The sequence below is a fragment of the Mrakia frigida genome, assembly GCF_051309035.1.
Source record: "Mrakia frigida strain ATCC 22029 unplaced genomic scaffold BDY24scaffold_24, whole genome shotgun sequence".
Lineage (NCBI taxonomy): Eukaryota > Fungi > Basidiomycota > Tremellomycetes > Cystofilobasidiales > Mrakiaceae > Mrakia > Mrakia frigida.
The window spans coordinates 259,518-283,905 of record NW_027481257.1 but is presented as its reverse complement, the minus strand read 5'-3'; the positions used below and the strand labels follow the sequence as shown (position 1 = coordinate 283,905).

The 24,388-nt window shown below is 54.5% G+C and overlaps 8 protein-coding genes across 8 annotated transcripts; 4 read left to right on the top strand and 4 right to left on the bottom strand.

The window, feature by feature from the left end:
* Positions 1-41: 41 nt before the first annotated feature.
* Positions 42-2,902, top strand: BDY24DRAFT_395665 (serine/threonine-protein phosphatase). The gene is given in 16 exon segments (XM_076641329.1): positions 42-190; positions 315-501; positions 638-662; positions 790-831; positions 897-954; positions 1,031-1,124; positions 1,183-1,184; positions 1,458-1,575; positions 1,674-1,694; positions 1,707-1,708; positions 1,931-1,972; positions 2,044-2,053; positions 2,147-2,163; positions 2,253-2,362; positions 2,469-2,598; positions 2,688-2,902. 16 exon segments carry the CDS (start codon positions 113-115, stop codon positions 2,712-2,714), a joined length of 963 nt encoding a protein of 320 aa, XP_076494833.1. The 5' UTR covers positions 42-112; the 3' UTR covers positions 2,715-2,902.
* Positions 2,903-2,963: 61 nt separating this feature from the next.
* On the top strand, positions 2,964-5,924 carry BDY24DRAFT_395662 (malate dehydrogenase). The gene is made up of 13 exons (XM_076641328.1): positions 2,964-3,276; positions 3,366-3,421; positions 3,611-3,643; positions 3,740-3,851; positions 4,004-4,026; positions 4,161-4,181; positions 4,390-4,538; positions 4,632-4,717; positions 4,815-4,958; positions 5,053-5,106; positions 5,200-5,366; positions 5,478-5,579; positions 5,712-5,924. The coding sequence occupies exons 1-13, from the start codon at positions 3,060-3,062 to the stop codon at positions 5,742-5,744; spliced, it is 1,197 nt and encodes a 398-aa protein (XP_076494832.1). The 5' UTR covers positions 2,964-3,059; the 3' UTR covers positions 5,745-5,924.
* Positions 5,925-13,648: 7,724 nt separating this feature from the next.
* Positions 13,649-13,864, top strand: BDY24DRAFT_326021 (uncharacterized protein; the record flags this gene model as incomplete). Its single annotated transcript, XM_076637066.1, has 1 exon — positions 13,649-13,864. A coding segment is annotated over one exon (216 nt), but the record flags the coding sequence as incomplete, so codon positions are not given.
* Positions 13,865-14,179: 315 nt separating this feature from the next.
* On the top strand, positions 14,180-16,058 carry BDY24DRAFT_395648 (uncharacterized protein). The gene has a single exon (XM_076641327.1). It carries the CDS (start codon positions 14,311-14,313, stop codon positions 15,850-15,852), a length of 1,542 nt encoding a protein of 513 aa, XP_076494830.1. The 5' UTR covers positions 14,180-14,310; the 3' UTR covers positions 15,853-16,058.
* Positions 16,059-16,134: 76 nt separating this feature from the next.
* Positions 16,135-17,587, bottom strand: BDY24DRAFT_416893 (SDR family NAD(P)-dependent oxidoreductase; the record flags this gene model as incomplete). Its single annotated transcript, XM_076643637.1, has 9 exons — positions 16,135-16,191; positions 16,276-16,364; positions 16,486-16,611; positions 16,689-16,715; positions 16,781-16,818; positions 16,886-16,995; positions 17,112-17,143; positions 17,221-17,396; positions 17,475-17,587. The coding sequence occupies 9 exons, from the start codon at positions 17,585-17,587 to the stop codon at positions 16,135-16,137; spliced, it is 768 nt and encodes a 255-aa protein (XP_076494829.1).
* Positions 17,588-18,004: 417 nt separating this feature from the next.
* Positions 18,005-19,516, bottom strand: BDY24DRAFT_395645 (zinc finger MYND domain-containing protein). The gene is made up of 5 exons (XM_076641326.1): positions 19,198-19,516; positions 18,741-19,110; positions 18,284-18,679; positions 18,171-18,198; positions 18,005-18,082 (listed from the first exon to the last, which is right to left on the bottom strand). Exons 2-5 carry the CDS (start codon positions 19,080-19,082, stop codon positions 18,024-18,026), a joined length of 825 nt encoding a protein of 274 aa, XP_076494828.1. The 5' UTR covers positions 19,083-19,110; positions 19,198-19,516; the 3' UTR covers positions 18,005-18,023.
* Positions 19,517-20,408: 892 nt separating this feature from the next.
* BDY24DRAFT_395638 (PDGFA associated 1 family protein) lies at positions 20,409-22,182 on the bottom strand. The gene is made up of 6 exons (XM_076641325.1): positions 21,991-22,182; positions 21,815-21,909; positions 21,028-21,420; positions 20,875-20,930; positions 20,676-20,771; positions 20,409-20,477 (listed from the first exon to the last, which is right to left on the bottom strand). Exons 1-6 carry the CDS (start codon positions 21,991-21,993, stop codon positions 20,425-20,427), a joined length of 696 nt encoding a protein of 231 aa, XP_076494827.1. The 5' UTR covers positions 21,994-22,182; the 3' UTR covers positions 20,409-20,424.
* An 18-nt stretch (positions 22,183-22,200) lies between these two features.
* On the bottom strand, positions 22,201-24,213 carry BUB2 (Bub2p). Its single transcript, XM_076635985.1, has 9 exons — positions 23,782-24,213; positions 23,519-23,639; positions 23,333-23,440; positions 23,229-23,249; positions 23,020-23,159; positions 22,827-22,917; positions 22,723-22,753; positions 22,519-22,635; positions 22,201-22,422 (listed from the first exon to the last, which is right to left on the bottom strand). The coding sequence occupies exons 1-9, from the start codon at positions 23,977-23,979 to the stop codon at positions 22,266-22,268; spliced, it is 984 nt and encodes a 327-aa protein (XP_076494826.1). The 5' UTR covers positions 23,980-24,213; the 3' UTR covers positions 22,201-22,265.
* Between the last annotated feature and the right edge of the window lie 175 nt (positions 24,214-24,388).

Genomic DNA, 24,388 nt, shown 5'->3' with positions numbered 1-24,388 from the left:
AGCTGACTGAATACTCGCTCGTGTGCCTTCACCTCCAACGACCAACAACTCCTTCGCTCTCTCCCTTTCCTCTCCTCCCTTCCTTCTTCCCCTCCACCTTTCACCTCCCACGATGTCAGCAGCCCCACCACCGCCACCGGAACCTTTGACAACTACCGACCCAACCATATCGTACCTCCTTAAATGTCGAGTGAGTTCACCTCCTTCCTTCTTGAGCCCCCGAGCTCACCTCGAGCGTCCCTCCCTTCTCCTTGCCTCTTCTTTCCCCACGCTGACCTCTTTCGACCCCCTCTCTTCTTCACGACCGTATTCAGCATCTACCTGAATACCGAATCAAAGCCCTTTGCGACCGAGTTCGTTCGATTCTCATCGAGGAATCCAACGTCCAACCCGTCTCGTCTCCTGTGACCGTTTGCGGAGACATACATGGCCAATTTTGGGACGTCGTAGAGCTGCTGAGGAGGGGAGGAATGGTTCCAGGGACGAGTTACGTGTTTATGGGTACGTGCAACGTCTCTTGGTGCTTGTAGACGTCGGAAGGACGAGGGTGAGAGAGAGCTCAAGAAGGAAGGAGAAGAGAGCTCGAGCGCTCAAGCTGACAGAACCTCTTTCTCGTTCTTTACACAACTTTCCATAGGTGACTTTGTTGATCGAGGGCTCTAGTACGTTTCTCTCGTGGTCAAGAAGCTGCTCAGAGGTTACGAGGAAGGTTGGACTCAGGGGAAGGAGCTCTTTTCGTTGACCTCACCTCGAACCTCTCCTTCCTTCCTTCGCCTCTCTCCCCAACAGCTCGTTAGAAACGCTCTCGCTGCTGATGGCTCTCAAAGCAGCGTTAGTTCAGCTGCTCTTCTCTACCCCGAGGTTATCCTTTAGCTCACCGATTTGTTCTCGTACAGATATCCGGATCGAATCACGCTGCTGAGAGGAAACCACGAGAGTCGGCAGATCACCCAGGTTCGTTCCCTCTACTTCGTCGCTACGAGATCAAACTTTAGGATCTGACGAGCTCGGTGTGTTGGGAATGGAACAGGTGTATGGATTCTACGACGAGTGTCAGCAGAAGTATGGAAACGCTTCGGTTTGGAAGGCTTGCTGTCAGGTCTTTGACCATTTGCCTCTAGGAGGTGAGTCGCTTCTATTCTCGAGCTCTGAGCTTCTGAGAGAGCTGATTCAGGAAACTGACCCATCTTTCTTTCGTTTCGACTCCTTCCCAGCCGTTCGTACATCTTTCTTCATCCTTCTTCAGCCCGAGTCGAGCTCAGACGTTCGAGCTCACACACCCACCTCCCTTCTTTCCTCGTCGTTCCCTCTCGACTTTCCCTCTCCTCATTCATCTCCTGGACTCCTGCCCACTTCTCTCAACCTACTTACAACGCCTCGCCCTCCTCAACCGAACCTCGACCCCTTCAACCTCTCCCCTCGACCTTTCCCCCCTTCCTACTCTCTCAAACCAACAGATCATCGACGGCCAGATCCTCTGCGTGCACGGAGGTCTTTCTCCCGATATCCGGACGATCGATCAGATTCGGACGATAGCGAGGGCTCAGGAGATTCCGCATGAGGGAGCGTTTTGTGGTGAGTTCGACTGTCCTCGGCCCTCGGTTCGTTTTCTTCTCGTTCGAGCAGTGAAGCTGAACACTTTTTTTTCTTTCTTTCTTCGTGGGATAATTCAGATGTGATGTGGTCGGATCCTGTGAGTTTTGGGTATCAAAGCTGGGCTCGACGGAGTTGAAGGGAGGGACGGAACGGTCGCGTCGACGAGGGGAGGGTGTTCGAGACGAACACGAGAGCTGATCGATTCCTGCTCTCCTTTATTTTCGTTTCTTAGGATGGTGAGTCTTGAACATCTCGTCCAAAAGTCGACGGATCTACTCGACGCGATTTCGAGCTCGGAAACTGATCGTCCTCATCTTTCGATCTCCCTTCCTCAGACGTAGAGACCTGGGCTGTCAGTCCGCGTGGTGCTGGATGGGTAAGTCACTCTTCCCTCTCCTGCGCTCGTCTCGTCTCAATACTGATCGTCTCTCCCTTCTTCGTCTACAGTTATTCGGAGGTTCGTCTCTCTCGCCTCGCCGAGCTCTGAGCTCCGTTCGTCGACGCGTTTCTGACCCTCGTCTTCCTCTCTTCCCTCTTTCCCCCCTCTCAGCCAAAGTAACACAAGAAGTGAGTTCCAGAGCTTCAACCTTCGTTTCTCACTCGCTCTTTCTACCTCCAGCTGACCCGCTCTCCCTCTCTCCCTCTCTCCTTCTCAGTTCTCCCATCTCAACGACCTCACCCTCATCGCCCGAGCTCATCAACTCGTCCAGGAGGGCTACAAGCACATGTTCGACAACCAGCTCGTCACCGTCTGGTCTGCACCAAAGTAGGTCTCCCGCTCTTCTTTTCCCTTTCCCTTCTCTCTCTCTCTCCTTCCTTTCCTCTCCCTCTCTCCTTCCCTCTGACCTCCTTTCTTTTTCGGCGCGTTTCAGTTACTGCTACCGCTGCGGCAACCTCGCCTCGATCATGCAGGTAGGAGACAACGGATCTACGGTGTTCAAGACGTTCGATGCCGCTCCCGAGAACGACACGGACGAGAGGAACCCTGCGTCGAGAAGACAGGTGCGTTAACCGAGACCCGGAATCTTTCCCTTTCCCTTTCCACTCTTCAGTTGGACTGACTCGGTCTTCTTTGGTTTTGGTTTGGCCAGGGCGGCGTACCATCTTATTTCGTCTAAGACCTCCCGTTCCGTTCCTTTGTTCGTTCGCTTTTGAATCAGTACCACACGTCTTCACGTTCCCCTCCCTCGCATTTCGCTTTCCCTTTCCCTTCTTTTCTTCATCTCTATCTCTCTCTCTCTCTCTTTCGATTTTTTGTGCTCTAATCTCTCTCTGCCCACACTCTGTATACGCATGTCTCTCTCTCTCCGAACGCGAAACGCGAAACGACGAAGACGTCCGTTGGTCCGTTTCTTTCTTTCTTCCTCGCTCTTCGCCTTTCGCACCCGAGAATTCTCAGTAGTGTGTTTCCTTTCTTCTTCGGGATTGTTCGCTCTACTTGATTGTGTCGACGCGTTCTTCACATGGCAAAAGCATTTAAATCCGATGCTAAACCCGGTGGGGAAGGAAGGGTCTCCCTTTCGAGTAGTTGGAGAGTTGACCTTCATCAACCATCATCTCCTCCTCCTTCCTCCTCCTCCTTTCTCTCTCCCAAAACCCTCCCTCCCCTACAAACCTACCTCCTCAAACTTAAAGGAAAAAGAACGAAGATGGTCCACGCTGTTGTTATCGGAGCTGCTGGTGAGTCCAACGAAGGAGGTGTTTGAGAGGGAAGGAGAGAGAGGAAGGAGCGAAGAGCTGATCGTTCGTTTGGGTTTGATGGGTGCCAGGTGGTATCGGCCAGCCTCTATCGTTGTTGCTCAAGACGAACCCTTTGGTTACCAAGGTGCGTTTAGAACGAGTAGTAGAGAACCGAGAAGATAGAGACGAAGAAGAAGAAGAAGAAGAAGAAGAGAAGAGCGAAGGAGCTCATCGGCTTCCCCACCCGTTTCCTCCCTCCCTCCCTGCTCCTCCTTCTCCTCCATCCTCATGCTTTACCCCTTCTTAATCAACAACCCTAATCGCATTACTACAGCTCACCCTCTACGACGTCGTAGCTGCTCCTGGAGTGAGTTCTCTTCAACCCTCTCGCTCGCTCTCTTTCGTTTCCTTTCGTTTCTGTTCGTTTCTTAACCTGACCTTTCGCATTGGTTGGGTTGACCAGGTCGCCGTCGACCTCTCCCACATCGACACTCCTGCTCAAGTCTCCGGTTTCCTGCCTCCTGACGGTCTGCCTCACGCGTTGAAGGGAGCGGATATCGTCGTGATCCCTGCTGGTGAGTTGGAGGGAAAGAGAGAGAGGGAGGGGAGGAGATGGACGAGCGCATCAGAAGAAGGAGGAGAGAGGAGGTAGAGAGTGTATAGACAGAAAACGTGCTTCGCTGACGCTCGTCTCGTTTTTCGTTTTGGTGGTTTGCGCTTCTGGTAGGTGTCCCTCGAAAGCCTGGAATGGTGAGCTCGGCTCTCTCTCTCCTCCCTCCTCCTCCTCCTTCCTTCCTCTCGACCTTCCCCGAGCTTTTGGAAGAACGAGCCAGCTGACCCCTTGGGTTTTTCGTTTTCCCCGATTTTGTTTGTTTTTGATCAAGACCCGAGATGATCTTTTCAAGGTTCGTTTTCTTGTATACTCTGTGCTAGAGGTTGAAACGAGAGATGGGAAGGAGAAGGGTGAAGCTGACCGACCGACCACGTTGCTCTCTCTCTCTCTCTCTCTCGTCTCGTCTCGTCTCCTCCTCTTTCTCGTCCTTCCCCTCGACTCTCGCTCGCCCTCTCTCCTTCCTCGACTCGCCTCCTCACTCGCCTACCTCTCTCTCTCAGATCAACGCCGGAATCTGCAGAGACCTCGCCAAAGGGATCGCCGAGCACTGTCCCAAAGCCTTTGTGCTCGTCATCTCCAACCCCGTCAACTCGACCGTCCCCGTCTTCGCTGAGGTCTTCAAAGCTGCTGGAACTTACGATGCTAAGAGGTGGGTGCTGAAGACGTTTTTGGGAAGAGATTGGGGGAAAAGGAAGGAGGGGAGAGAGCACTGACTTGGTTTCGTTGGGTGTTTTGGTTCTAGGTTGTTCGGAGTCACCACCCTCGACGTCGTTCGAGCTTCCACCTTCGTTTCCGACGTTGCTGGAGTTCCTACCAAGGCGCCTGATTGTGAGTCTCACTCACTCTCCTTCGTCTCGTCCGCTTCCAACCTCGTCGCCATCGCGTCTGACTTGACCCTCCCTCTCCTTTCGTTATCGTCCACCAGACTCCATCCCCGTCATCGGAGGTCACTCGGGAGTCACCATCGTCCCTTTGCTCTCCCAGTCCAGCCCTGCTCTGCCAGCGGAGGTGCTCGAGAACGAGGAGAAGCTCGCGGCCATCGTCAAGAGGATTCAGTTCGGAGGAGATGGTGAGTCGTCAGAAACGCGTTGGTGGGAGAGAAAGAGCAGAGGAAGGAGAGAGAGAGATAGAGCTGATTTCGGGTTGTGTGTTGTTCTTTGCAGAGGTCGTCGAGGCCAAAGGAGGAGCTGGATCGGCTACGTTGTCGATGGCTTACGGTTCGTCTCTCTCTCTCTCTCTCTCTCCTTCCCTTCTCCTCTTCCTTTCCTTCCCCAAACTGACTCCTCCTCTCTTCCCTCCTTCATCCCCAGCCGGAGCCCAATTCGCCTCCCTCGTCATCCGAGCCTCCAAGGGAGAGAAGGGTCTCATCTCCCCTTCCTACGTCTCCCTCTCCGCCGAACCCGAGGGAGGCAAGGCCGTCGTCAAGGAGTTGGGAGGGAAGGAGTTGGAGTTCTTCAGTGTCAGGGTTGAGCTTGGGGTGAGTGACAAAGCCTTCGATTTGGTTTTGGGGGTGTGGGTGGGGTTGGGGGAGAGGGGGGGGGAGACGCGTTTCGAAACTGACTCGTTCTTCGTTTTGCGTTCGCTTCAGGCCGGAGGTATCGAGAAGATCTTGCCTATCGGGAAGATCTCGGCGTACGAGCAGTCGTTGATCAACGCCGGGATCGCTGAGTTGGAGGTTAGCATCGCCAAGGTCCGTTTGTTTCTCTTTTTTCCCTCCCTTTCCGTTTCCTTTCCGTTTTCGTCCTCGACGTTAGTCTACCCCGTCGCCCTCTCCAACACTGACGCTCTTTAGGCTGCTTCCTTCCTCGGTATCGGCACACAGGGATCCAACTTCATCCTCGATGCGAAGCTCTAAACCGCTCGCTCGCTGGCTCTCGTTTCGGCTCGGTTCCTCGACGTGTCTACTGTTTCCCTTTTCTCTTTTCGCTGTGTTTCCTTCTGCTTTTTCTTTTGGTACTTTGATTCTCTTTGCATACGACTCGACTCGACTTCGACTTCGAGCATGAAACAACATGATTTTTTTTCTTCTTTGTGATAACGAGCGGAGAGGAGAGAGAGAAAGAGAGATCTAGAGAGAGAGAGAAAGAGATGAGAGAGACGAGACGAGAGCAGTGATGTACCGCAGGATACGAGTTAGGTTTTGAGAACAGGAAGAACGCGTTAGGGAGGGGAGGTTGAAAAGAGAGATAACGAACGAGAGTGAGAGAGGACGGAAGGAAGAGAGGGAGGGAGGAAGCAACGTGACGGGAGACGCGTCGTCTTTCTTCCTCTCCCTCTCATCTCGCAACTTCTGCACTCGAATCGCAGATGAAGACTCTTCTCCTACAGACAACAAAAACGAAACTACCTGGGAAACCGAAGCGGAAAAGTACTCAAGAAACCTCAGCAAAAGGGAGCAAACGGAAAGTCGCCGTCGCGTTCGTTGGCCTCTCGTGTCGTTCATCTGCTGTTCAACACCCTCCAAAGTAACTCCAACCCAACCAGAACCTCCCGCCATAACTTTCAAGACAGAGAGGAAAGGACTGGTTGTGCTGAAGAAGAGATCAGGGGATGAAAGAACGACTTCAGAGCGAGAGAAGACGAAAAACGAAAGGAAGAGGGCAGACGCGTCGAATCGAAGCTTTGTTGAAAGAAAGAAAAGAGAGAGGGCTCGGACGACATCCCTCGACGCCACAGCTTCCCACCAGCAAAAAAACTCTCAGTGTAGGACTGGACTGCTCAGGGAGTGTGGAAGGGAGGGGATGAAGTACTCGAGATTCGGGGAAGATGAAACTTGAAAGCAAAACAATGACAGAAAACGAGAAGGTCGAGGTTCTCGGTAGATATCCCTCCAGAAGCCCATCAAACACCAGCGGATCGAGAACAGGGAGCCCGCTGAGTTGAAGAGGAGCGGAGGGATGAGCAACGAGAGCTGGGCCTCGAGTCGAAACGCTTGCATGTGGCAAAGCGTTCGGTCGTTCTTCGCTCAACATCGCCCGCCTTCATCGACAAAAAGGTTTTCCTCCAAGAGTTGGCTCGGGAGAGAATGACTGGCGATGAAGATGAAGGAGCAGGGAATGAAAGAATGAAGCAGAAGGGAGAAGAGGGGAAGAGAGACGCGACGCGTTCGATCGAACGGACAATGTGCAGATGAGAGAAGAAAGGAAGGTTGGGCGACATCCCTCGGATCACCCATCGTCCAGCAGAAGCCATCTGCTGAGGTCGTGTGAGAGTGAGGGGATGAAGCTCGAGCAAAGAGAAACGAGCGAAATGAAAACGGGACGAGCGACGGGACGGGACGGGAAAGGCTCGAGCTTCTCGGTAGATATCCCTCAGCGCCTCTCAATCGTCTAGCAGATGGAGCTGAGAACCCCTCTGCTGAGTCGAGCGAGATCTGAGGGGATGAGCCCCGATACAACAACCGAAGGTGACCGGCCTCCTCGATCATGATCTGACATCCTTAAAGAGCTCGTGAAACCACCAGATCAAGTCCCCTGTCCCACTTGAGAGAGCGGGGATCAACCTGCCTGGTGATTTCGAAGATCTCGTGAAAGGACGAAGAGAGAATTAGCGAAGGAATTGGAAGAAAAGAAAGACGCGTCGGAAAGGTATTGAACGACTCTCGAAAAGGGAAAATATGCTTGAGCAACAGCCTCTCACCCGAAACCACCCCTCAAAAGAGTGTCTTTCTGAGGCTGTATCGACGAGAAGGGCTGAAAGCCCGACGACAAGAGAAGACGCGAAAGAAGAAGAGAAGAAAGTGAAACAATGGCTGGTTTCCGACCGACGTCCCTCCCGCTCTCGACGCTACATCAGCTGGTACTCTAGTACCGGAACTTCGACGGTAAAAGCTGTTGCTCTTCCTAGACCGGAGGGACGAGGACTCGGAGGCGAAAGGAAGAGAACAAAATGACGACGCGTTCGATCGATCTTTGTTCTTGGATCGCCCAACACCCCCCCCGCCACACCGACATCCTATACCAAGTCCATCAAGATTTAGCCGGACTTGTATTGGTGGTCGATGAAGTCGGGGATGAAACAGCGAGGAAACGGACCGTAGAGGAAGAGAGAAAACGCGACGCGTCGATTCATCGCGATGTTTTCTCACAGGTCAAAGCTCGACAACAACGTCGCTTCATTCGACCGCAAGTCAACAAGAACTTTCGTACGGAGTATCCTGTTGACAAGGCGAGAGATTGAAGGGACGAAGGTATCGAGCGGTCGAACTTGAGGACGAACAGCCGAAGCGTCGTCTTTCGCTCGAGCCCTCCTGCCACTTTTCTAGATGATGAGAACACCGACACCTTGCCTTCCGCCTGGAGGAGAGCTGGAGGCTAAGTTGGTGTTCCTCACGAGTGAAGTGGGAGGCGAAGCAACGAAAGGAGAAGGATGGAAGATGACCGAGGTGAAGACAAGGAAGAAGCGTCGGATGCGAGGGGATCTCTTGAGCAGCTCGAGCGACGTCTTTCATCCTGGTGACGCGCATGAAGCTGGCTTGATCTTTCTGCAAAAGCAAGAGGACGAACCAGCTATCGTGCCCGTCGAAAGGGGGGAAGAAGCTCGAGGTGCGGCACGACTCGCGAGGTGAACCTCAGATTCAGAAGAGCAGTCTCTCGATCGACATCGCTTCAAAGGCTACCATCCACTAAGCATATATCGTCGTACTGGATAACACAACGATATAGGCATGTGAGAAGTAGAGAAGGAGGGATGAAGATCGAGGGATTGGAAGGAGGAGGGGAGAGAGCAAGAGATGAAAGGAAACGGAGACTCGAGAGGAAGAAGAGGAAGGAAAGATGAGAGAGAGAGAAGAGATATAAAAGAGAGAAGAAGAGATAAGGAGAGAATTGAGATGGAATCGAGAAGGAGAGAAGGGAGAGAAGAAGAGGTGGGTGGAAGGAACGACGTGCTGTCCTCCCGCCCGACAAAAGGGAAAAGACAACAAGGACGAGTCCGTCGATCGACATTCCTTCTACCCCCCCCAGTCTACCGACCCCTCTGCCAGCAGAGTTGTCGGTTGAGGCTGCAAGGGAAGGGGAAGGGATGAAGAGCGAGAGGACCGAGAGTGGAGGACGAAGAAGGAGGAGGAGGAGGACGAAAGAGAGGAAGGGAAAGAGAAGAGAAGTTGGATGCGATGAAGCGAGAAGGTGATGGATTGATCCACCGCGTGATGTTGAGATGGAGAAGGGAAAGGGCAAAAGAGACAGAGAGGAGAGGAGAGGAGAGGAAGGAAAGGGAGAGGACGAGTCTCTCGCTCGATGAGTTCTGCTGGCACTCACGCCCAGGGCCTTCGTCCTACGAGGATCGAGGATCGCGTAGGAGAATGTCCTAGGAGGAGGTACAAGATTGAACTCCTTGATCGAGGCTCGTAGAGATGGATTGAGTGGGGGGGAGCAAAGGGGAGAGAAGAGGATAAGGTGGACGCGAGGTCGTCCTCCATCCATCCTCCTCTCGCCAGATTCGAGATATCGTTGAAGCGAGGCGAAGCGAATCGACGGTGTGGGACGTCTTCGAGAGGGAAGAGAGATGGGAGAGAAGTCATGGCGAGGGAAGGAGGAGGGGAAAGGGCAAGGCGGAGGAGGGAGGAAGGGAGACGACGTTCAACGAGCGGTTTCACGCTCCGATACCACCGATCCTTCGAGGAAAGTTTATCGAGGCGTCGAGAGTGACTGATAGCCTGATAGCTATGGTGCTGGGTCCAAAGCTGATGTTTCTTCCAAAAGAGGAGATGGATGTTAAGCGATTCCTTTGTTTCGACTTCTTTTGGGAGGAAAGGGGAAGGCTCTCTCGCCCTCACTCTTTTTCTTCACCTTGACCACATCCCCCCTTCCTCTTCCCTTCCCTCCTCAACTCCCCCCCTTCCACCTAACCCTACCCACTCTTTCTATCGTCCAAAGAGAGGTTAGTAATCACATCCCCATCTAGCTTGAACGGAGGCAATCGGACCAGGACTGGACGAGCTATCGAATCGAGGAGAGGAAGGATCAAAAGAGGGCTTAGGTGGTGGAAGGAGCGAAGGAAGCGACGAGAGAGGCTCAATCTCTTAGAGAAGAGAGATCGAGAGCTCTCTGGGGAGAGAGGAGTAGATAGAGCAGAGCAGGGGCTCGATTATCTGTGGGACTTTGGCTCTAGGGAGGTCGGAGAGAGAGGGAAGGAAGGAAGGGAAGGGAGGGAAGAGACGATGAGGTTCGACCATCTACGGCCGTCCTTCTTGCACCTCACAACCTCCCTCTCAACATCTTCTGCTCCTCTTGTTACCCTAGAGGACCTATCTACCTATCTACCATCTTCTTTCTGCTTTTCAAGCTCGTCTGAAACGTTGTACTGATCCTTTTCTCTCTCCTTTGTTCGATGCAGACCTCGATTTCCATCTCCTCGCTTTCTTTCGCTCCCTTCCTTCCCTTCTTCTCCTCCTTCTCGCCCCCCTCCCTCTTATGGCCATCAAACCTTCCTCGAATCAACAGTCGTCCAACTCGTTACCGAACGGTCTCCCACCACCTCCAACAGGTCCTCCTCCGCCGCCGCCAGCGCAACAGCAGCAGCAGCAGTCGGCAGACCAAGCTCAACTTCCTCCTCTCTCGGCAGCCAACTCCAAGAAGAAGAAGAAGAAGGCAGCAAAGCGAGCAGCTCAGGCAGCAGCTGGAGGAGGCAACCCAGGAAGCGGTGTACCAGGAGGATACGAGGGAGGAGGTCAGGATCAGGTCTACGACGACGACGAGGACGACCTCCCTGCTCTCGAGGCTCCGGTTTCCCTCCCCAACAACTTCCCTTATCCACCAGGAGTCGTCGGAGGCTACCCTTCAGCAGGAGCAGCTATGAACGGAGCCATGGGAGCAGCTTTCGGAGGAGTCATGAGCGGTCTCGACTACTCTGCCTCAGGACTCAGTCCTTCAGCTCACGCCGACCTCGTCAACACGGCTACCGAACTTTATCGTCGTATGGAAGATCCTTCGTTCGGAGAGACCGAGGAGTACTGGACCTCCCTTCCTTCCCACCTTCGCAACTTTATTCGAAACGCTCTCCCGATGTCGACCTCGGGAGCTTTCCCTCCTCTCCCTCCAAACCCCAACCACCACCCTTCGTCGAACAACCCTAACAACATCCTCCCTCTCCCCAACACCAACTCCCGACTTCCCAACGGAGCTTCAGATGGATCGAGACCTGCCAACAACACCATGCTCGCGATGGCTCAGCAGATCGTTAGCGCCGCTCACGCTGGAGCGAGAGGAGGAACCATGTCTGCGAACGCTGTCCTCCCTCCGGGGTCGTTCGATCCGAGTAGTTTGGACTTTGCTTTCCAGCCTCACCCCGATCATGGGATGGAGAGGCAGGGCGGGGCTAGAGGTGGAGCCAACGGGGGGCAGGGAGGAGGTTACGTGACGGGAGCGACGGTCGGAGGAGTGGTGATGTTGGACGAGAGGAGTCAGGAGGAGTACGATAGGTCAGTCCTCGGTTCTTCCTTTCCAGATCGATCTGAGTTTCGAGATGGGCTCGAATGGGTGTGCGATGGGTAGCCAACGAGGTTGGAGACGCTGTTGAGCAGGGTTCACCTTGGGAGTGATGGCCGAAAGGTCGACGAGAAGGACGAAAAAGCTGAACTCCTTCCCTTCCTTCCCTCCATCTCTTTCGTTCTTCCTTCCTTCTCAGTGGCGACGAACTCGACGAGGACGTCTACTCGGACGATGCTCGCTACTCTCAGTCGCAGGAGGTTTTCCCTCAGGAAAACGGCGAGGTCGGATCCAAGAAGAAGAACAAGAAGAAGAAGAAGAAGGCTTCCTCGAACTCACCGGCTCCTCCTTCGGTTCCGACTCCAGCACCAGCTCTCCCTCCTCCCCCGATCCGATCGAATCCTACTCCTCCCCAACAGCAGCAGCAGCAGCAGTACCAGCCTCAACAGCAGCAGCAGCAGCAGCAGCAGCAGCAGCCTCAACACCATCATCAGCATCCTCCTTCCAACCCTCCTCCTCCCCACCCCTCTTCTCGAGCTGAAGGCAAGAAGCCCATGCCCTACGCTCCTCCCGCTTCCAACCCTCCTCCAACACACAACCACCCTCACCCTCATCCTCCAGCAACCAACAACCACCCTCATCCCAACCCCGTCCCTCAGAACCTCGCCGTTCGGTCGGCTCGAGCAGCAGGGAAGGCTCCCTCGACAGGTCCTCCTCCTCCTTCGAACAACAACCCTCCCGCTCACAACCACAACCACTCCCATCCTCATCCTCACCCTCCAGCTTCGACCACCAACAGCAACACCAAGTCCTCGTCCTCGACGGCCGCTGGAGGATCCGCCAAGTTGGCGAAACCCGCTCCTCCTGCGAAGATCTGGAGCACGAGTTCGACGGAGGAGAGGGAGAGGATCAAGGAGTTCTGGTTGGGATTGGGAGAGCAGGAGAGGAGAAGTTTGGTCAAGGTGGAGAAGGAGAACGTGTTGAAGAAGATGAAGGATCAGCAGAAGCATAGCTGTGGGTGTGCGGTTTGTGGTCGGAAGAGGTTAGTCTCTTCTTCTTTTCTTTTCATCTCCCTCGAACCCTTCGATCTCGATCTCGGAAATCGACTCCTCCTTTCCCTCGACATCCAATCGACCCTTCCTGACCCTCTTCCTCCTTTCTCTACCTCGTCCAACAGAACCGCCATCGAGGAAGAGCTCGAAGTCCTCTACGACGCCTACTACGACGAGCTCGAGCAGTACGCCAACCACCAGCAGGAGTACGCCGCCTCAGGAGGAACCATCCCACCTCCAGCAGGACCCGGTCCCTTCCCTGGATCCGTCGAACTCGATCGGAACGGAGCTCTCATTCGACCTGATCATCTCGCTCCTCAACAACCGAAACCTCTCGCAGGGGTTCCTATCTCCCAGCAGCCTGGGAAATGGGCTAGACGGTCGGCTCCTGGGAACCCTGACGACGAGGGGGACGAGGAAGACGAGGAGGAGGACGAGGAGTACTCGGATGATGGAGGAGAGGACGACGAGGAGGTGAGTTTGGGGATTTGGTTTGAGACGCGACGACGCCGTCGTTTCGACGGATCGCCTCCCGAGGAGGTTCGATTTTCGATTGTTGACGCTTCTTCTCTCTCGTTACTGTTTTCTTTCCTAGGATGACGAGGAAGCCGACGACGAGGACGACGAGGAACTCCGAACTCGAAAACCCTCCAAACCCATGCCTGCTCAACCCAACCCTCCCGTCGAGCACGATCAGCAAGGAGACCCTAGCGACTTCTTCCGATTCGGTGGACCTCTCACTACTGTCAAAGGTGGGTCCTCGTTTCAATCATCCATCCTCTCTTCCCCCGCTCCCTTCTCTTCGTCGTCTCATCGCTGAGCTCGTTTCTTCCTTTTCTTCTTCCTCCTCCTCACCTCCCGTCCCCTTCCCTCACTTACCTCACTTCCACGCCCAGGAGGTATCCTCACCGTCGCCGACGATCTCCTCAAGAACGACGGACAGAAGTTCCTCGAGATGATGGAGCAGCTGGCGGAGAGGAGGATGCAGAGGGAGGAGGAGGCGGCTTTGAGCGTCGAGGAGGACGATTCGGAGGAGGACGACGAGGATGATGAGGATGAGGATGGAGATGATGAGGACGATGAGGATGAGGATGAGGACGATGAGGTATGTTTCAGGCTTCTCTTTCATGCGGTTTCGTCGCGTCGTTCTCGAAACTGACTTCGGCCTTGCTTTTTTTTTTCAGGACGACGACGAGGTTCGTTCTTGCTCCCTTCGACGTCGTCTCTCGTTCCCTCAGTGTACTGACCGTCTCGTCATCTTTCCTCCTTTCCTACAGCCCCTCTCGGACGAACAGAAGATGGAGGAGGGTCGACGGATGTTCCAGATCTTCGCCGCTCGAATGTTCGAACAACGAGTCCTTCAAGCCTACCGAGAGAAGGTCGCTCAGGAACGTCAGCTCCAACTTCTTCGGGAACTCGAGGACGAGGAGGGAGCCGCTCGAGCGAAGGAGGCTAAGAAGGCTTTGGAGAACCAGAAGAAGAAGGACAAGAAGAGGTTCGTTTTCCGACGCGTCTTCTTCTTCTCTCTCTTCTCTTCCTTTTGCTGACCGACTTCCTCCTTTCGCTCGATCCTCACAGACTCCAGAAGCTCGCCAAGGACGAAGAGAAGGCTCGGAAGGACGCTGCTACCAAAGCTGAAGCCGACGCTGCCAAAGCGAAGCACGCCGCTCACGAACTCGAGGTCGCCAAGAAACGAGAGGACGACCGACTCAAGAGGGAGGCTGACCGGATGGCTAGGGCTGCTGAGCTGGCTAAGAAGGAGGAGGAGAAGAAGAAGCGTCAAGCTGAGGAGAGGGAGCGAGAGGCTGAGCAGCAGAGGAAGAAGAAGGAGAGGTGAGTCGCGTCGCCGTCTTCTCGTTTTGTCGTTTCTCGACTTGTCTCTTCGACGACGACGTCGAGGTCGATCCGAGTAGCATGAACTGACTCAAGTTTCTTCTTTTCGATGGTTCCCAGGGAGGAGAAGGCTCGTCTGGAACGTGAAGCTCGTGAGAAGGAGAGGAAGGAGAAGGAGGAACGAGATCGAGCCGAGGCTGCTCGAAAGGAGGCTGAAGCTGCTGAGAAGAAGGCCAAGGAGGAGGAAGCTAGGAAGGAGGTTGCTCGGAAGGAAAAGGAGGCTAGGGATCTCGCCGACAAGCTCCAACAGCAGAAGACCCTCGAGGCTCAACGAGTCGCCGCCGCCAAAGCGACCCAGCTCAAGGCTCAAAAAGCTGCTGCCGCCAACCTCGCCGCCCAAACTCGAGCCAACGCTTCCAACACCGCTCGAAAAGCTTCAGCTCCCAACCCTTCGTCCTCCTCAAAACCTTCCATCCCTACCCAACCCGTCCCTCGTCTCCAACCAGGTCAGGCCTCCGGATCCAACCAACGCTCCGCCTCGAGCTCGTCGTCGATGCCCGTCTCGCCGATGCAAGCTCAGTCCCAGGGCATCTCTCATCCTCAAGGAATGCCTCAGCCGCTCCAGTTCACTCGTCAAACTCCAATCCACCCTCAACAAGGCCAATCGTCGTTCCACGGTCTCAACTTCCCTCCTCAACAAGGAGGACTCCCCGCTCGACCTCCTACGTCTCCCTACCCAGCCGTCTTCGGTCTCGGAGGTCCCTCAGGTCCTCCTGGCTACCCTCAACCTCCTCTCTCGCCAGCAGTTCATCGTCAGCAGCAGCAGCAACAGCAGCAGGCAGGACCCATCGGCGGACCCTCTCGACTCTCCCCTTCCTCCCAATCCTCCATCCCCGGATCTTCGACTCCCATGGGAATGGGCTTCCCTCAGTCAGGTCCCAGTCGTCTTCCTCCTCAGGTCGCCAGTGGATCGGACGTCTTCTCCTCCGGCGGAGGAGTTCCAATCGCGTCGTCCCAAGGTCGTCGTTCATCCCATCACGAGCTTCCTCCTCCAGGGCCTTCCTCAGGAATCATCGGAGGATCCTCGTCTTCCCTTCCTCGCTCATCAGCGAACGACTTCCGAGCGATCCAACGTCCCATGCCTATCGGTCGACCCCAGAACGGAGATCCTCACCCTCTCGACGTTGTCGACGAATCTCCCTTCGGCGCTCCTTCAGGCTCGTCGTCTCGTCGTTCGACCTCCCCGGACGCGGTCTTTGGCTCGTCGGCCTTGAGTCCAGACGACGAGATCGTCCCTCGTCGTCCTTCCAACGCTCAGGCCGTCTGGGGAGCTCCAGGCTCGTCAGCTGCTCCTTCCTTTCCCTCGCCTTGGGGAGGATCCTCAGCCATCGGAGCTTCGTCTTTCGCTTCCCCTCAACCTGCTTCGGCTGGTGTGAGTGGGATCTGGTCGACGAGCGTTCCGGGTAGCGGTGGAGGAGGTGGTTCGACGTGGGGAGTTGCTGGAGGAGGAGCAGGGGCGATTCCGTTCTCGAACAACTTGAACGGAAACGTCGGTCGTCCGTCCCCTTTTGGGATGGCTCCTCCTGGACCTCGGTCGCCGGTGCAGCAGAACAGGTTCCCTCCTTTTGCTGCTTCTAGTCCGTCTCGCTAGTTTTCTCTCTCTTTCTTCTGCTCTCGTAGTTATTCAGTTGAGGCGACGCGTTCTCGCCGGTTCGTTCTCCCTTCTTTTCCTTTCTTTCTCTCTCTCTACCCCCTCCCCTTCCCTCCGTTATCTTCTTTCGTTCGTACCCCCTCGTTGCTTTCTTCTGCTTGCCAGTTTCGAGAATCGAATGCACTCTCAGCACGGATCATCCAATATAGAGCTCTACAACGAAAGAACAACCGTCTCCAAAATGAGAGGGGAAGGAAACTGCAAAGCGACCGAAGGGCTGTACTAGTGTGCTGCCCGTTTGGCGAGGACCGCAGGCATGAACTCTTGTCCTGAGGTGGTCTGAGGAAGAACGGTGAGATCGAAGGTCTTGGTCAGAAGGCGAGAAGAGCTGAGCTCGAAGGAAGAGCTGAAGGGAAGACGAACGAGCAGCAACCCTCCGTCGAAAGTGACGCTCGATCCAGAGACGTACTCTCCTGCTTTGGAGCAGAGGAAGAGGATGAGGCCTGCGAGATCTTTGGAAGTTCCGGATCGACTTGAAGACGAAGACGAAGACGAGGGAAGGAAAGGAAAAGGAAGTCAGCACCGTTTGACGGTCGACGAGAGGACGAACTGAACGAGGAGGGTTGATCGTACCAGCAGGAGTGTTGTTATCGATGATGTCCTGAGCCCACGCTTGAGTGGTGAGATCTCCCGTGAGTGGGGACTGGAAGAGACCGAGAAGGAACGAGTTGACTCGGACGTTGAAGGGGATTAGACGAGCTGGGAAAATGGAGATCGACGCGGCGTGTCAGGGTCGACGTGGATGAAGAAGATGAAAGAGCGAGAGAGAAGGTTACCAGCGAGGATTCTGCTCATGTGAAGAGCTGGAGGGGCATGAGGGAGTCAGCTACCAAAAGGAGATAAGCTTTCGTCGGACGCGTCGACTCACCAGCAGACTTCGAAGTCGGGTAGATGGCACCGTTCGGACTGAGAGATGAAGACGCGTCAGCAAAGAAAAGTGGGAGGCTTGGAGAGAAGTAGGAAAGGTACTGACGTTGTGATGAGGTGAGCAGCAGATGAAGCATTGAACAGGACGACAGGAGACGACTTCGATTTGACGAGGAGAGGGAGGAACCGGATAGTGACGAAGTAAGGAGCAGTGACCTGTTGAGATGGAAGAAAATGTGTTGACCAGCGGAGTCTTGATCAGCGGAAGTAAGTCGAGGGAGACGAAACCAGGAAGGGGAACGGGAAAGAAGGAAGGACGCGTCGCGACTCACGTTGACTTGGTTCACGTCGGCGAAGTCTTGGACTGTTTAAGAGAGAAGAGATCGAAGCGGTGTCAACTCAAGACGCAAGGACCGGAAAAACGAGAAAGCTGCGACCTACAAGACGAGTCCATAAGCTTCTCGACGGTCTCCTCGACGTCGCTCGGATCTTGAGCAAGAGGGATCGCCTTGACGATGCCAGCATTGTTGATGAGGACGTCGACGTGATCGGTCTTCTCCGAGATAACTTTGAAGATCGCTTCGATTCCTTCCTTGGAGGTGATGTCTCCCTGGATGCTGAAAAAGAGGGACGAAGGAGGACAACGATTAGCTTATCCGCAAGCGAAGACGGACAGACAGGGATGGCAACCTTACACGATGAACTTCCCCCTCTCTCCTCCGAGAGTCTTCTCTACCTCCTGAAGAGCCTCGACTCTCCGTCCGACTCCGAAAACGGTGGCTCCGTTCGAGACGAGCGAGATGGACATGTCGCGTCCGAGTCCCGTTCCCGCTCCGGTGATCACAACGGCTTTGCCAGCGACGTCGAAAAGCGATTGGATAGATTACTGAGGGAAGGAAGACATGTTGAAGAAGCTGAAGTGGGAAGTGAGGGTTGTATGGGAGATGGGTTGAGAAGGAGCGATCGCATTTTGAAGCTGGGGATGGATCAATCAGCGACTCTCTCCTCCGCACTCCGGACTGTAAAGTCATGCCCGACCGTCCAGTCTCTCATGCCCGTCGACATAGAAGAGTTACCAGTTACTTTCATACGAGGCCGAAGCCGCTGAAGACTGATCAGCCAGCGAAATCGAGATCTTGAAGGACATCGACGCGTCTCTCTCTCGAACTCACATCCAAGAGTCTCAACATCATTCATCCGTCGATTCCTACGAAGCCAGAACACGTATCGCTAGTAACGAGCTACTACCAAGCAGGAGCGAGGCAGAGGGGTTTGTGCTTCTTCCAATCGGCCTTCTGGTGACCTATAGAAAACGAAGCGAAAGAGGGAAAAGAAAACGTTAGCTTCGGCCGTGAGGATGAGAGGAGTGAGAAGGTGCGCCGTTTACGAACCAACGGAGCAGTATTTAACAGCCTGGCACTGTCGGATAGAAGAAGAGAAGGTCAGGTCCTGATCTGTTTTGAAGGGAGGACGACGGGAGGCAGAGAAAGCGAGCATAACTCACTCTCGAACAAGTAAGCATTCCTTCGGAAGACTTGACGCAAGCGGTAGCGTTCAAGTTTAAGCCCTCACAGTCCGCCCAGGGAACTAAAGTTCGGACTAGACGGAGCAAGGAAGGAAGGAGAGGGTTCTTGAAGCCATCGGACGAACAGGCGAAGGAGAGAAGGTGAACCGCCCTCTGTGCGTTCATTAACTCGATGAGGACCTCCGCACTCTGATGTCCACCGTTCTTAAGGAGTAGTTGAAGGTCTCGACTTGTCTTCTCGAACTGGATAGCAAGATGTTCGGTCGAAGACGTCCAGGAGAAGGGCTGTCCTGCGAGTCGGTTTGGAAAGAGATGGACAAGTCCTCCTAGGCAGAAGGCGCCGAGAGACAACCATTTATCGGCGTGATCGTCGAACTAAGATGAGAAGACCAAGGTTAGAACGCGCTCGATAAGGGAGTGCAGGAGACAGACGAACCGTCTTGAAGGAAGTCAAGGAAGGGATGGTGGCGGCGAAGGCTTCCATGAGTGCGAGCTGAAGACGAGCTCCGTCCTCGTGAGTCCTGATGAAGAGAGCGTAGAGAGGATGGTTGGGACCGATAGAGACGAGGATGCAGTACCAAGGGCTTTTCGCAAGCTTCGAGGGAGGGAGGAGAAGGAGGGCTCCGGCGAGGGAAGGAAGGTGTCGAGAGGCGAAGGAGGTCTGGAAGTTGAACGACACGAGGGGGTCAGCTTCCATTCTCACCAAAACGGTATATAGACAGGACGACCAGAAGGCAGACTTGAGTACTGACCATGACTTCTCTCTTTGGAGAGTCATGAATCGAGCAGTTGTCCAGAGGTTTGACCTGGAAAGGGTTGAGCAGAACAAGGCGAGGTCAGCTCAAAGCAAGGAAAGAGACTGATTATCACGAGCGTAACGAACCTGAACTCACCAATTCCCGAAAGTGCCCGTAACGCTGATTGAAGGAACTTAGATTCTGGGGAACTCCGAGCTCTCCTCGGTCTAGAAGCTCGATATGTTGGACGGCGAGAGGAACGAGGGAGGGGAAGGAATCGTCCATCAAGCCGAGACACTGAGCGATTTCCTGCGCGAGGGAGGAAGGATCCATTTTCGGAGTTGCGAGGGGAAGATGTATGCGAAAGGTGGATGGGAGGGACACGCGAAAGAAGTTGAGAGTGAAGAAGAGGAAGGGAGATGGAGAGAGGGAAAGAGCGACGTCGAGCTCACTTTGCAGACGCTTCGATTTGAGCCCGCTTCACGACGGCCACGACTATGCAAATCTTCTTCAGAGACGTCAGACAGCAAGCTATATAGAACACAGTCGAGAAAATTAGCTGCTCGTCAAAACATTATCTCCTCATAGCGACCCTTCTGCCTTTGTTGAGCTTGACCTCCTCCCTCCTCCCAACGCCGACAGTCCTCCTTCCCCTTCTTTTCCTCTCGATGATCCTCAAACTCAGCTCAGACGAGATGGCAACTACTCTCGGACTCAAAGATGGATCCTACAAGAGAATGATCAACGAGGCTCATCAACTCAAGGCCGTCGAAGGCAAACACTCGAGCGATCCTACCTTCCCTCCTCACCTTTGACCCTTCACGGCCGACTGGAACCTGCGACATGGATTGGTTGGTCTCTTTCTTTCGCTCAAAATGTAAATCTTTTCTATGCTCATCACTTCGGACTCTGCAGTTCATAAAACTGGCAACTGTAAATTATCCAGAGGGACAAGGACTTCTCGTGAGCTCGAACCCTCCTTCTTTCTCCCTCTGTCTCTCTCCTTCAATTCGACCCAGATTCCTCTGCTGACTACTCGACCCTTCTTCTTTGAACTCACAAAGTCAGATTTCAGTCATCTCTACCTACCTCAGCTCTTCCAAGCCCATCTCTTAGCCTCAAAGGACGGGCTCGACAACCCCTCCGGACGTCGCGACGCAACCCCCACTCGCTCTCCCTTGCCCTGAAGTTCAGCACCTCCCCAACTCCCCTACACAGCTTTCCCTCTAATCTCACTTCAAGCCGAACCAACCATTCGACTCTCCTCCAGCTTTTCTCTCTCTCCCTTCTCTCACTCTTTCCCTTCCCTCTCTCACTGTCAAAGCACAATCATTTACTATCTCCCTCCCCTCCTCCCTCCCTATCTATACCCCGAGTTGTAGTTTAACCCCTCGACTTCTGCTGAGCCTTCTTGGCTTCGGCAGCGGCGGTGGCGACTGCAAAAAAGGAACGAAGAGATGAACGCGTCGAGTCAGTTTCGGTTTGGTTTCGAAGGGGAAGTGGAAAGAAGGATTGAAGTTGGATCGGGTGAGGTTGGTGGGAAGGAAAGGGAGGGGCTGGTTGGGTTGGGTTGGTGGTGGGTGAGGTGTGCTGGGAGAGAGAGAGAGAGGGAGGGAAAGGAAAGATCGACTCACTAGCAGCCTCAGCGAGCCTCTTCGCAGCAGCCTCCTCTCGATCCTTCCGGATCTTCATGAGTCGAGCCATGTCGTTCTTGGATTGATCGGTCTTGCCTGGGGGTGGAGAAAGGGAGAAGAAGGAGTGAGTCGAGGGAAACGAATTAGAGAGGGGAAGGGCGACGAGAAGAGAAGAGGAGAGAGGGGAGGGAGGACGAACCGGCAGCGTGAAGAGCTCTGTATCGTTCAGCAGCAGCCTTCTTCTCCTCGACTTCCCTGGAAAGTGAGAGAGCAACGATAGAAGAGGAAAGGGAGAAGGTCAGCTTCGTTCGTTCGCCTCCTCCTCCTCCTCCCTCCTTCCCTCCTCACTCACCTCTCCTTCCTGTTCAACCCCTGGGCATCACTCCCCGCCGCAATCGGCTTCCCCTTCTTATCCACGTTCAAGTTGCCCATCCCCTTCAGATCCTTCAGATCCTCATCGCTGCTGCTCTCGTCCGACCCCTTCTTCTGCACGACCTTCTTGCCCTTCTTGGCCGCCTTCCTGTCCGCTCGGGAAGCCTCCGCGACGGGCTCGGTGTTTCCAAACAGAGCGGCCTTCTTCGGGTCGGCGGTGACTCCTACGGCTCGAGGAGCAGGAGCGGCAGGTTCGTCGTCGGAGGAGGAGTCTTCGTCTGAACCAGAACCGGAACCTGAGCCTGAACCGGAACCGGATTCTTCTTCGGAGGAATCTTCGTCGGAGGAAGGAGCGCCTTTGCCCTTTCGAGCCCTGGGAGAAAGGAAAGAAGAGAGAAGGTTTAGCGAGTGCTTGAGGAGGTTGAATTGAGGTTTGAAGCGTCGAGAACAAGGGGAAGGAGAAGGAGAGAGCTCGTCATCTCCTTCCCTTCCCTCCTTCTGTTTGAGCTCGTCTCCTTCCCACTCTTCTCTCTTGCTGATCTCCCAGCTCCACCATCCACGTATATACACCACCGAACCCCTTCTCGACCCATCCCCTTCCTCTCGCCACCTCTCTCTTCTTGACCCGCTCGTCCCCTTCGAATCCCCTTCCTTCCACCTCCTTCCCTCTCTCTCTCTCTCTCTCTCCTTCAGCCCTCCCGTCTCCTCCTTCCTCTCCCTGCCCCTCAAATTAACTCCCAAAAAAAAGTTAACAGTTCTGTACTAACCACTTATCAAAAGCGTCCTCTCCTTCAGCTCCCTCGAGATCTCGACTAAAGTTCCTTCCTCCGCCTCGCTTCGTCTTGAATTTTCCAGCTCGGACCTGCCATCACCAACGACGGAAGGAAGGAAAAGTACATTATTAGCGGGTATTCGGATCTGTAGAGACGTGAAGGGAGCGCACCATAGTTGTTGGGGTTGTAGGGTTTGTAAGAGTGGGGGGAGAGGGAGAGAGAGGGTGGAAGGTTAAGGGAACTGGAGAAGGAGGGGACGGTTCGATTTCAAGACGAGACGGGTCCGAAAGGCGAGTCACGACGAAGCTCACCACCACTTCCCCTGGTTTCTCTCGACTTTCCTAGAACGCGAGAGAGAGAGATAGAGAGAGAAGCAGAAAAGTTCGTAAAGATCGTCAAGTCAAAAAAGCAGCGAAACCCAAAACCAAACCCAACCCCGTCTCCCTCAACCCATCCTCAGTACCTCCCCCTCCTCCTCCCCCCTCGGATGCCTCACCAGTTCCGCATACAGATCCTCCGGAAGATCCCTCACCAGCAACACCGTCATTGCTATCACCGTTCGGGATTTCAGAGGAGGGAACTGTCGGAGGATCTTCATCGGTCTGAAACCGAACCAAACGAACGAGAACGAGAACGGGTCAGGAAAGGTTGAGGCTGAAAGTGAAGGTTGGGCTGGGTTTCTGGGGTTTCGGACGTACGAAATCGACTCCATGACCTCCTCCCTCATCTGCAGCAGCTGAGCGATGACGCAGAGGATGTTGAGGTGGACGCCGTACGCGAGGAGGAAGTCCCAGAGCTGGATGACTTCGTCCAGTCTGTGCAAGGAGGACACGAACCCCAAAAATATGCATTCGAGTCAGAGAGCGAAAAGTAAAAGATTGAGGGGTGGGAGACGGACGAACGGTGGTGTGCAAGCGCAGAGGGTGAGGACGGCTGAAGAGGAAACGAACGAAGACGCGTTCAGCTAGGTCGGGAAGAGAAGAGGAGGAAGAGAAGAAGGACTGACAAGGGAAAGCGTAAAGCTCAGCACTGAGGTTCTTCTTCCTGAGGTACTCGTACAGCTCTGGGTCGAGAGCGTTCAGGCATTTGTCGAGGAGCTGTTCAGCGAGCGAAGAGAAAACGCGTCGAACTCGAAGGTCAGCTCGACGAGCTTGCTCGCACGAAAACAGAGCGAGTTCAGGAGAGAAAGGAGAACTCACAGCAAGCCCATCATGAACCCCCTTAAGCGTAGGCGAAACGTAAAGCGGACAGCACTCCTCGATGAAGGCTGAGAAGCAGTAGAAGGCTTCGATCTCGGAGGGGAGGGTGTAGAGGAAGGGAGCGGCGAGGACGTTCATTCCTGAGGAAAACGGACAGAACAGGGTGAGCTTTGGAAGTGCGATGGGAGCAGAGGGGAAGAGAAGCGAACCTTGAACGTAAGTGAAGGTATCTTGGATCGAACGAAGGTCCAAAAGATCAGCGAAAACGCGTCGAATGAACGAACGGGAGGGAGGAAGAACGAGTCGAGCTCACCGAGATGACTCCAAGCGAACGCGTCCAGCAGTCGAACCAGAGCTTCCTCCGAGACTTTGTCCTTGAAGTCTTGGTCCGTGGCTAGGGTTCGGAAGGCGTCGTTGGTGACTGAGCATGAAGAGAAGGAGACGAGAAACGTCAGCTTCGACTTCGACTTCATCTCCTCCTCCCTCCAGTCGAACTCACTCTTCTCGTGAACGGACGACTTCCCCTTTGCCACGTACGAAAGATACACTGCCGAGGAGATCTCTGGTATACGAAGGAAGATCTTCCATGTTGTTGGTCGCAAACTTGGACGACCTCCAGCCTGGAAAGAGAAGAAAAAGGAAGGGGAGGAGAGCGAGAGGTCAACAAATGAGCTCGTCCCTCTCCTCCTCCCTCCCCTTCCCTTCGTCCTTCCTAGCTTCCCTCAAACCTCCAAAAACATCTACCAGACGTTACAAACTCACACCCGCAACCTCTCCTTCCGGAATCCCATCCGCCAAAACTCCTCTCCTGAGCCTCTTGTGGTTCTCAGCCACGAGCTCGCTCGTCGGACGATGCTTCCGCGATTCAGAGAGATTCGGGTGGGCGAGGAGGTACGAAAGTTGGTCGTAAGGGGAGTCGGAGGCGGAGGAGGTGAGGGAGAGGGCGGAGGAGGCGGACATTGGACGAGGGGAGAGGTGAGAGGGGGAGGGAAGATGGGGAGGAGAGGAGGAGGGGAGGGAGGAAGGGGGTTTTGTAACTGAGCTGCTGGGAGGAGAAGGGGGATGTTTCGGGGGATTTTGGGTTTCGAGCGAGATTGGAAGAGGTGTAGGAGTTGATGAAAAGGCTAGAAGAAGTAGTTTTTCTTTGGAGTTGAGGGGGTTAGAAGCTCAAAGGAGAGAGAAGGGGTCGAAACGGTGAGCTCGATCTCGAAGTCCTTCCAACCTTCACTCCCTCTTTGCCTTCCTCCCTCCCATCAGCAATGCCTTCCGCTCACATCCTAGAGTTCGGTGCCATGCTCGGACTCTCTCCAGGGATCGATGGGAAAGCAGCGAAGCCCCTTCAGGGGGAAAGCATGCTTCGAGTCGGCCG